The sequence below is a fragment of the Artemia franciscana genome, chromosome 10 (genome assembly GCF_032884065.1).
Source record: "Artemia franciscana chromosome 10, ASM3288406v1, whole genome shotgun sequence".
Classification (NCBI taxonomy): domain Eukaryota; kingdom Metazoa; phylum Arthropoda; class Branchiopoda; order Anostraca; family Artemiidae; genus Artemia; species Artemia franciscana.
This window is the reverse complement of record NC_088872.1, coordinates 45,347,875-45,358,976: the sequence shown is the minus strand read 5'-3', so window position 1 is coordinate 45,358,976 and position 11,102 is coordinate 45,347,875. Positions and strand designations below refer to the sequence as shown.

The window sequence follows — 11,102 nt, the reverse complement described above, 5'->3', positions numbered from 1 at the left end:
CTCTCATTCTGTCCTTTCTGCATAACAAGGAGACTTGAGTATAGTATTATTTCCCTGTGTCATTTTTTTGGTTGCAATCAACCGCAAACCTCAACATATTATTTTATAATCGAAAAACGAGGGAATATTAAATATCGTAATGTTATTCTTTCAGGTTGATTCACTGGTACTTATTTTACCTCATATGATACCCGCAAGTAGAATTGTTCGGCTTTATGATTCTCATTCTCCTGAAGGAAGAGAAAGAGCTTGCCTGACTCTCTGTCGGCAGAAAACTGCAGCCTCTTTAAAATTCTCAGTCTCAGAAGAAGCTGCACAAAACTTTGAAGTAAGTGTTCCTCAGAAAGTTGACTGACGATTGTATTTTAAAATAAAATTTTTGTAAATTTCATAATAAATATTATCCTTTGTTTGTTAATGATTAATTTGGGCTTAATTTTTCATTCTGTATGGGTATTATATTCATTACTAAATTCTCCAAGGGCGATTAACATAGTTGAGAAACATAATTCCTAACTTCTGGTAAAACATAAGTCGATGCCTCGACCAGATAGCAGTGTATTTTTGGCGAGTTTAGTACTTTGTATACTTAAAAATTTTTGGTTTTTCCTTTATTTTTGTTCTTTTTTTCTTTTCTTTTTTGCTCGTTGCTAAGATTTTGACTCTTCTATGAGTACCCAAAAAGAAAAATAAAAGAAAGGGAAGTAAGTTCAAGCAGGTTAGCTTGCTCTGAAACCAAAATGTCGTCGTACTCAAAAATAAAGGATGCATTTGAGTGAATCCAAAAACCAGCTACTTTGCTCCAAGAGCCCTTCCTTTCCTGTGGGGACATTCACCCACGGATGAATAGTAAGTGCTGAATTTTTCCAACAGCTAAATGCAAGCATATTAGTATGTCCTAAAATTAATGTAACTTTGTGCGGAAACTAAAGGGTGCATTTGAGACCTCTCAAAAACCAGTTACTGTATTCCAAGTGCCCTCCATTTCCCTTTAGATCATTCACCCGCGGGGTAAATAGTGAATACTGAAGTGCTCCAAGAGCTAAATTCAAGCATATTAGTTCAAGCTAAAGTTGATATAACTTTTTGCCAAAACTAAAGAGTGCATTTGAGACCTCCTAAAAACAAGCTATTGTGCTCCAAGAAATCTTCCTTTTCCGCGGGAACATTCACTCGCGAGTGAATAGTGAATACTGGAGTGCTCCAAAAGCAAAATTCAAGCATATTAGCATGTTCTAAAGTTAATATATCGTCTATCTCAAAAGTAAATGCTGCATTTGAGACCTTTCGAAAACCAGTTACTGTGCTCCAAGAGTCCCTCCTCTTCTTTTCTTCGGGAACATTTGCAGATGCTTAATCCTATACTCTCAGCACCTCAGTATTCAGATAAAAAAAAGGAAAGAATAAAGATCCTCCAGAGCCATTGCTGGCGCATAGGGCGTTGAGTCGACGTTTCAGTTGCTGGGTGTTTTTTACTCGATTTGAATTAATTTCATATTTTTAAACCAAACTTACACCTGTTTATTAAGCTACATACTTTAATCTTGGCAAATTTTCTCCGTCAAATCCTGAAAAAAGTGTTCACATGATAAACGTTTAGAGCCCTATTCTTGCTTTCTTGTAATGTTATAAAAATTCCAAAAACGCCATTTGTTATTTGGATATCCTTACATATGTTGCTTGATGTAAGAAATTAAATGGGAAATATAGTGTGTTGTTTTTCCATGAACTTTGGATATAGAACTTTCCCAGATTTTAGAAGCACGTTACTACTGTTGTCAAAATAAAACATAATAATAAAGTTCTTTATTTGTATAAAAATAACACAATAATATTGATTTCATGAAGTTTGATTCGGGAAAACTCGATGAGGTAATTGCTTTTCAACAAAGACTTTGCCAGATTATTAAATACGATCACTAGATTACTTAAGCGGTAGAAAATACAAATATGATATTGTTCATAACTTTTAGAATGGTGGGAATTTAGGGAATATTAAATTGGGATCGTTTGTTTCACTTTGTAAAGGTAATATGCCAGATTGTGGTTCGTCTAGTCCATTTCCTCGGAGTGGGAATATAGGTACTCTTCGCAGTGGCTGCCTCGTTGTAGCTGCGTTAACCGGTGCGGGAGTAACTAAAGGTGGTGGGGCTTGAGGAAGAGTTTGCTGTTGGAGTATCGGCTCCTGCTGCAGCTGAGCTGGTACTGGAGGTGGAGGAGCTGGTTGTGCTGTCTGTATCGTTTGTGGCTGGGCCACATTAATCGTTTGCTGTGGTGTTGCTGGTGGTGCAGCCACAGATTGTGTAGGACCGGCAACTAGCTGCTGAGAAACCTGTTGAGTATTCCCTGTAATGGCATTTTGTTGCAAGACGGCTTGCGGAGCTGCTTGTACTGCAGATGCCTAGAAAATAAATTGACAACAGTATCTATCTTGAAACTTACTGCAAAAATTTGACCTTTCAAACAAAAGGCTTAATTGAAGAAATTAATTAAAGAAGTGCCACTGTGTGGAGTATTTTGAATTGAACCGTCCATAAGTAGCTGTAGAGAGTGATGTAACGACTAGGGACACCTGGGAAAGTGTTTTTTAATGATTCAAAGCCTAGTATGGACCAGAAGCTAAACTGATTACATCTTTAATTAAAATGTAGATGAAATTTGAAAAAACTAAAGTAGATACCCTGTGGGTTTTGACTTAATGTACATCATACAAATCGATAAGGTTATTTCACATATAAGCTAAAAATTCAGACTGTTACTCTAAAATTGTACCCAATAGGGGTATGTATAAGCGTGTTGCCCTCGGTAAGCTTTGCTCTACCTCTTCTGATAATTCAGCTTTTTATCTTTTTGGCCTTTACCCAGTTTTAAAGAAAAAAATAAATCAGATATTCAATCGTTTAATTTCTGATGTTGTAAATTTCTTATTGGTCTTCCTCTTTTTTACGTCGGAATCGGAAAATAGTGGAAAAATTTCACCTGCCAATCATGAACTGATTTAGTATAGACATAGTTATTTACGCAATAGGATATCGGCAACGGTGAATCGGCGATTGTCGCCTTGTCATGGTTTGACCCCTATATTTCAGTATTGATTTTTCTATTTTTGCTGTTTTGAGGGTTTTTTTTTCTTAGCGTTTTACTCCACTGTCTATCTTTTTGATGCGTCTTGGTCATAAGTAGATATTGTTATATTTATAGGAAAATTACCAGGATCTTTTGGTGTTTGCTACATATTTTCATTAGGCCCGTGCGTCTTTTAATATAGAGCAATGTAAATTGCCTTTAAAGAAATTATTTAGTTTTTGATGTCTTAAGTGATCTGTCATGTTTCGCAAATTCTAAATTCATGTTATGCAAATTCGATTGTCGCCTTATCCTTGTTTGATCCTTATATTTTATTAGAGTTTTTTTTGTGATTTTTGCTGTTGCAAGTTTTTTTCTTAGTGTTTTACTCCACTGTCGATCTTTTTGAGGTGCATTGGTTATAAATAGCTACTGAGAATGCCTTCTAAAAATATTATTAAGCTTTTGATCTCTTAAATTGTTTTGTCATCTTTTACAAATTCTATTTTCTGAACAATCCTACTGAAAGGACAAACTAAAGATATTGATTATTTTCTATGCTCCCGGACAATTTAAGGAACGATTGGTTTGTGGATGTGGAGATAAGCCTAAACCAAAGAAAGAAAGAAAGAAAAATGAAACAAGACCTAAAAGGCTATATGAAAGATTCCTCCAGCAGCAAATAGTCTAGATGTTATTAGGTCATAATATTAACCCCATAAAGGTGTAGCTAGTACCTTAGATGTTAATCCCTATCACGATTAATTCGGATAAAATAGGCCCTTTTGATTTACACGAATGACAAGAGTGCTGCCCTTTCGTCACTTAAATAGGGTCAAGAATAAGCACCCGAAATTGCAACTATAGTTCTGGCTAGGTATGATGGAACTTCGCCAGCCTGCCTAGCAATTACGCTGTTGAAGATGTTTTGAAACTACTATCCTCCAACAAGGGCCAGGTGATATGCAGACCAGGAAAAAGTGCAACTGTGAGTCCGTCCCTTACTTCCTGTGATGTTTGTTGTGGATTCGACTCCCCTTCCTAGTAGATCTACCGATGAAAATGATTTAGAGATCCCCCTTCTTTCCTCAGTCTCTTACGTGAGTTAAAATACTTTCCATAATCCGAAAATGCATAATTAAGACACTAGCTATGATCTCAAACTAATTTGATTAAGATTACATTATTTTTCGGGAGATATCCTAATGACTTGAATTTTGTATCCTCATCTCCCCGCTGAGGTTGGATAAGCTTGGGTCCCTGAAAGGCTTAGGATACTAGCTCTCCTTCTCAGTAAGTCCATTGCGTCCCTACAATATCTTCTTGTTGATTTCCTAATGGCTAGAAAATAGCCCTTTCCTCCTCCTCCCCTACAGAGGTTAGATTGGGTATGGACCCCAAAAAGGTGCAATTTTTGAATTACTTCTCGTTTATCTGCCATGTTTTGTTGAAATCTGATAACACATTAGATTATACGTCCTGATTACAAAAATGTATACCCCCCTCCATTTCTAAAAGAGACAGGATCCTCTAAGGGCCTTAAAATGACAAAATACTGTAGCACTTATTTTCCATCATATTGCATTGAGGTCTCAGAACCTTATATGTTAGATGTGTTGACAAGAATATAAGGATCCTCTTCCTAATTTGGAGGTTGGATTACTTCCCAACATATTTGGTTGTGTTTTGACGTAATCTTCGGTTAGATGTACTGAATGACAAGAATTTGAGCCTTTCCCTTTCATTTGCCCCTCAAAGAGGTCGAGCCGGGCCTAGATCCCTAAAACGCATTATTAGGAAACTTGCTTAAACCATGTGATAGATGTTATTCTGGCAAGAATATAGGCAACCTCTAAAATCAGATCCAGGCCCAAAAAAGATACAATATTGAAATTAGCTCTCTTAATTTCCGCCAGGTTCTGCTGAAACCTGATAACCTGGTATGATAGATATAGTAGGGAAAAGAACCTAAGACCCCTCCTCCGCCGCTCTTAGGTTTATTCGGGAATTGACCCTGCACAATCCACAAATAGGGCAATTACTCTTACTTCTTGAAATACTAGATTCTGAAAGAAAAGCCTTCGCATACTTATGAATCAGGTTGCCCCTGGGTGTGTTTAAATTAGTTCTAAGGCCAAGTTTTACATGTGCATGTAGTTCTAAATAAGAAATTTACAATAAATTTCAGAACATTGAATCAAACTGACAATTTCACGAAGAAAAACGAAAAATTAATTCTGAATTTCAATAGTATCATTTCAGAATTATTTCCCGAAAGTCTGGAATATGTTTTTCTTTTTTTTTCAACGTAAGCTTGTGACTCCCAATTCAAATTTAATGTGAAGGTTTGACGCTGTAGAAGAACCAATTTAGCTAAATCAAATTAAGGCTTTATTAATTTTATGTCCGGGTTAAGTACTGTGTAGCCTTTTAATCTTACCTGAACTGTTGAAGCTTGTGGAATGGGTTGGGGTATAGCTTGTCTTGGTAGGGTTTGATCTATGGGAGCGGCTTGATTTAATGACAACGGTTGTCTTGCGCTTTGAAATTGCGGTGCCTGTTGTACTACTTGTTGGGGCTGTCGAATTATTTGCTGGGGCTGGAAAACTTGCTGAGGAGGTTGAGGTTGTCTAATTATCTGCTGGGTCCGAAAAACTTGCTGAGGTGGTTGAGGTTGGCGAATTATTTGTCGGGGTTGTACAACTTGCTGAGGTTGTTGAACTATTTGTTGTCGCTGAAAAAGCTGTTGAGGCTGCTGTTGCAGGAGCTGTTGATTGTTAAATAGTTGGGCCTGCTGTTGCACTGAAGGCTGTTGAACAACTGGCCTTTGCTGGACAATCTGTCCAGGTTGAGCCTGCTGTGGCTGTGAAGAAAATTGTCGGGGCTGAAATTGGGTCGGTTGTAGCTGTAATTGCCTTCCTTGCGGAGCTACTGGTCTTTGGAATGATTGAGGTAAAAACTGCTGCTGGGGGGCTTGTTGCACAAATTGAGCAGGACGCTGAGCAGCTTGAACGAATTGTCTAGGGCGACCCTGAAGGAATTGTTGTGGAGCTTGAATGAACTGTCTTGGCTGAGCTCCTGCGAAACGTTGGACAGGAATCTGAAATTATGAAAAGAACAGTTGAAGTATTTTCAATCTGAAGCTTTTCCTTGCTTTAGTGAGTCAAAGCAGATCGTTCGTCCATATAACAGCAATATATTAATGGAGGTCTCATTAATTTAAAATGCTTAATAGTTTTCTTTTTAGAAGTACATTTAATCAACAGTCCTACAATCGACAAGCTGATAATAAGAAAATATATTAACTTTTAAAAGCTTTCTTTTACAAAGAAAGCAAAATACTTTTAGTTAGAAAAACTGGGAACTGGGTGTGTGTAGCAGGTAAATTCGATAAATGTTTACCCTCCCCCCCCCAAAAAAAAAAGTCATAATTTTTTACATAGCTTCTATATTTTAAAATTAGAGTAATAGATATATCCCCCTTACTGTGAATTACTTGTGCCCGTAGGGTCCCATAAAGTAAAAATGAATGGGATATCGTTGAAGCTGATGAGGGGAAAGCTTCAAATTACATTAGGAGAGGAAAAGTGTACTGAACAGCCATTTTACGGCCGCCCAGGGCTGAGCTGACTAAATTACACTCCCAGTAAAAAATAGTTATGAACGATTACAGTTTAACGCTACTAGGTGGCAAGTAAAACGATGGCAAATACTTAATTTTGAGCTAGGTTAAATTAGCCAGGAAAAATTTAGTTGTTCTTGTATCGTCTTCTTCCTTACCGTGTCTCCGCTATGTTGGAAGTCGTATATCTATTGAAGTGCATACTTTTCTTGGTTAAAGATTTAATTAAATTTTGCTTTTACAAAGTTCTATTCAAAGTTATGATAAAGTTTATTTCACGTATGAACAAAGAGAAGAAAGGATATAATAAATGAAAAATCAAACCAAATTTTCATTTATTATATCCTTTCTTCTATTTGTTTCATACGTCATGTATAGCCAGTGTGGTTTTGGGATGTATTTAAGTTTACATCAATTGCGGCTATCAGTGAAAAGAAAAAAAAGAACTGAGAAGAACTCCAAAATATATAAATTTGCCGTAAAAGGCTTACTTTTCCATAGAAGGGGCTAGAATTTTTCTTTGTTAAAAGGGTCGCTTAAAAAAACTAAAAAACTGAGGTATATAAAAATGCGGTGTAAGTGAGGATAGAGCACCGGGAACTGATTGACGAAAATGGTTGGGGGATAAAATATATTTTTTTTAAATCTAAGTTGAGTAAATTTTTCGACATCGCTCAGTGAAAATACCAAAAAAAGGGTATTTTTCAATGAAGATACAAAAAAAAACGTGTTTTTCCGAAGCTAGAGGGTCAAATGTTCTCCCTTTGTCCTACCTTCGAATTGGGGCCATGGATGAAATACCAGACATTGATAAAAATAGAAAGAGTCGTAGTAACTTTAAAAGAATCCGAAGAATGGATTCTTTGACAACACTCGTTCAAATATTCGTCTAGCATTGTAAACGAGTCTTGCTGTAAACGCTGTAAACATGGCTGATCAAATTAGTCATTGTTTTTTTTATGAAGTATAGGCATTAGTTTTAACATCGCAATCGTTCCTGCCTTGAAGTCTTTGGTAATTAGTAAATAATTTGAATATTGTTCCGCCATATATTATAAAAACATCAATTAACGGTCATTGAATCTCCATTTATGGTTAAGTGAATCAATCATGCAAAATTTTGTTGTTTGCAACCAGCCCAAAAGACGGAAGTGCAAATAGCTTCCTCCTCTTTGAAGGTCTTTGGCAACGTAGTACCAAATCTTGTTCACGAGTTTTGAAATTGTTTTCATTAGTCTTCAACTTGTTGTATTTGAGAAACGTGATCACAAAAAAAGCGCATGTTCGGAGGGTCGTCTATGACAGGGTTGACAAACTGGTATTAGTCCGTTCCATGAAGGGAATCTATATAAACATACATTCTAGTAGAAAGGCGAGAATATTATACCTTGTTGAAATTACGATACAAATAATTAATGTAGTTTGTAAGTGTAGGGATGGTGGTGGGGACTAAGACCCCTCCTCACTTCGACGGCATACATATAGACATGTTGTACCTCATTTGCATTATGATCATTTAGGGAATGAATCATCAGAACTAAATATATCCAGTTGTTCACGAGGGGTTTCTGTGCAGTAGATTTCTGTTAAGATATATCAAAACACTGTTTTTGGTAGTGCATAGTGATGAAATGGCGATTTATTTTTTAAAAACAAAAACACTAATAGTCTAATAAAACTGTGGATCGGCCTCAAACAAATTGCTATATAAATGATTCTTTCACTAACCGAATAAAAGAATGTGCTGATTCCAAATCTGAAGAATGTTTCGCTCCAACTCTTCCAAAAAATTAAGTTTTTTAGGTTGAGGGCAAAATTGGTTATAACTCAAGTAGGAGCGAGATGCATAATCAAATTAAAAGCAAAAATGAACTTATGTGACGGCTGCTGTGGGGGATTGTTACCCCAAGTCATACCAAAGCTCTTACACAAATGCAAAAAGCGTTGACCAGCATTTTCGATTCTCAGCCAAGCAAAATGAATTCTCAATTAGGAGTTCTAGTCTCCTTGCGCAACAATTGAACTTCGGAAGCGATTGCTTATTTTTTTTTTCCGGATGAGTGGTTTTCAAAAACATCAACAGGAAACAGATTTCGCGCTCATACAACGGAGTTTGGTGAGACAGTAGCGGCTCTTTGTCAAATACCATCACTATTCTAAGAAACTTCAGGTTCGAATTCTAGTAGCGAATCTATACTGCATGCAGCAGACGTTGTATATCATAAAACATGTTACAGCAACTTTGAATCAGAAGCATCTGACAAAATGTTCTTTGAAGCGAATGATTACGAACAGTTAACAGTTTGTGATTTGGTCAACACAACGACTGAGTTTCTCGGTGACTCAAAAGAGCCTGTGTATGGCGAAGTTTATACGAAGAAGCTTATCAAGTATAAGCTCAGTGATGGAGTAGTGATTGCAGAGACTGACGTTGAGGCTAGTGCTGTTGCATTAAGGCCCATGACTCATGCTCTATTTCAGCTCTTTGATGCACGGCCAAATAACACTGACGAAAACCAGAAGAAAGTGAACGTTATTAGTGCGGCTGCTCAGTTCTTGAATGGCAACATAAAATGCATTACTCAAGAAAGACACCAGGCAACCTGCCATAGGCTCTTGGACCATTTTCTCATGGGCAGATATTTTTTTAACTGGAAATACCTGCCTTAGACAAAAGTATTATGCAACCTAATCGACACAGGCCTTTAAACCTCCTCTTCAAGAAGTACTCGCTGTGAAGGTTCACCATCGGTAAGAAAGCTGCAACTTATTTGGCGAGCAAACCTGTGCTTTCTATTGCAATCTGGTGCAAATTTGGAAGTCTACAAAGCTATAAAAATCCTGAAAAGCTTGGATAAACCTCAGTATGTGCTAGGTGGCGGGGTTCTATCGTTTTCCGGGGAGAGATATGTCACATATGCGTTTATCTGCACCAAATACGTCTAAATAAGACACAGTTCAATGTACCAGTCGCCAGCCGATGCTGAACTACTAATTGTGATGACTACGGTCGATTCGGCAGAGTGCCAACTCACTGTCTTAATAGGAGAAAATACGGATATACTGGTCCTTTTGTTGTACCACGCGAAGTGAGACTATAAACAATATTTTTCCATTCCGATTCGAAGTTCCGAAAAACTGGAAGTCGATGTGGGACATATTGGTAGCCATTTGAAATTAAGTGACACCCTTTGCGACATAATTATTTTCCTGTATTCCTTTCTTGAATGCGATTCAACTACTCGAATTTATGCTATAGGAAAATATATACCATTGAACCACACGAAAAGAAGAAAAACTTCCAGGATATCGCCCGACTATAACTGAATTCAGCTTCTAAAAAAGGCAAAATTAATAAAGCTAGAGAAGGCCATGCTTATCATGTTTAAGGCTGCTGAAAATAAACCAATTCTTGACCAAGTTCGCTACAGTAAAATCCTGAAATTGGTTCTGGGAAGTATGTAGTGGCAAAACGCTCCCAATAACAACTAATGTTTGCAAGTATCATTCACTTCGAGTGCACTTCCAAGTACAAGCGTGGGAAAATGTTGAGCTTCAACTTGATTCTTTGGAGTTGGCTTGATTGGATGGCAAGGAGGATTACAACCTGTGTATTCGGATAGATTACCGGTACCCTCTTCCTTTTTTCTCAGTATTTAAATGTAATTGCAAGGGTGGGGTTTCGACGCTGCGTCGTTCTTGCAAAAAGCATGGCTTAGTTTCATCAGTCTAATCAGTGAAATCAGTCTAAGTTTGTGGCAAACGTAAACGAACAATATGTTTTAACTGTGAAACCGTTGGCTGTTTCAATCGTTTTACATGAGAGATTGAATTTAATACAATAATTACAAGACTTATTTCGGTCACTGTATGAATCTTAGCCTGTATAACAAATTTAAATAAAATGTATAAGATATCATGTTAATGTTACAATATTTGTTATTAAGTGACATTTATGTAACGGTTGAGGACCCAACAGTTACCAAAAGTACCCAGCAACGGTTGAGTAACCAACAACCAAAAAATGGTTGTACCAAAGCCTAGCCTTAAAATTTTGCAGACATTGCTTTTAAAATTCCTGCATTTCGTTTTCATATTGTTAATTATTCAGAAATTGTCTTAGCAATTTTAAAAACCAATCGAAGCCAAACTGAGCAGCCATAAAAAAAAGAAAAAGGACAATAAAACCAAGAGAAAGGATGTGAGGCCAATTGAAATCACAAAAGAAACTGCACTGTCAACATTTCACCTTTATAATTGAAAAGAATACTATAATACAATAAGAATGTGGACTTACAATTACTAAAACAGCTAAAAGATAAAACTAAAAATTAAAATCAAGAAAAAAACCTGACGCACAATGTGGCTGCTCCTGGGTAATCCAGGAAATACTTTAATCCAATACACAATAGAG

General features: G+C 36.8%; 2 protein-coding genes across 2 annotated transcripts in view; one reads left to right on the top strand and one right to left on the bottom strand.

Moving 5' to 3' along the window:
* The window catches only part of LOC136032247 (mediator of RNA polymerase II transcription subunit 24-like), a gene marked incomplete in the record, with an annotated part of 80,037 nt that extends 79,612 nt beyond the window's left edge, over positions 1-425 (top strand). The window contains 1 exon segment of the mRNA XM_065712478.1: positions 155-425. Coding sequence (XP_065568550.1) covers positions 155-355 — 201 coding nt within the window.
* Positions 426-1,791: 1,366 nt separating this feature from the next.
* LOC136032248 (putative uncharacterized protein DDB_G0271606) overlaps positions 1,792-11,102 on the bottom strand; it is a 39,748-nt gene continuing 30,437 nt past the window's right edge. Inside the window, exons 3-4 of the mRNA XM_065712479.1 lie at positions 5,507-6,166; positions 1,792-2,401 (exon numbers count right to left, since the gene is read on the bottom strand). Coding sequence (XP_065568551.1) covers positions 1,970-2,401; positions 5,507-6,166 — 1,092 coding nt within the window. The 3' untranslated portion in view covers positions 1,792-1,969. The remainder of the gene's footprint in view (positions 2,402-5,506; positions 6,167-11,102) is intronic.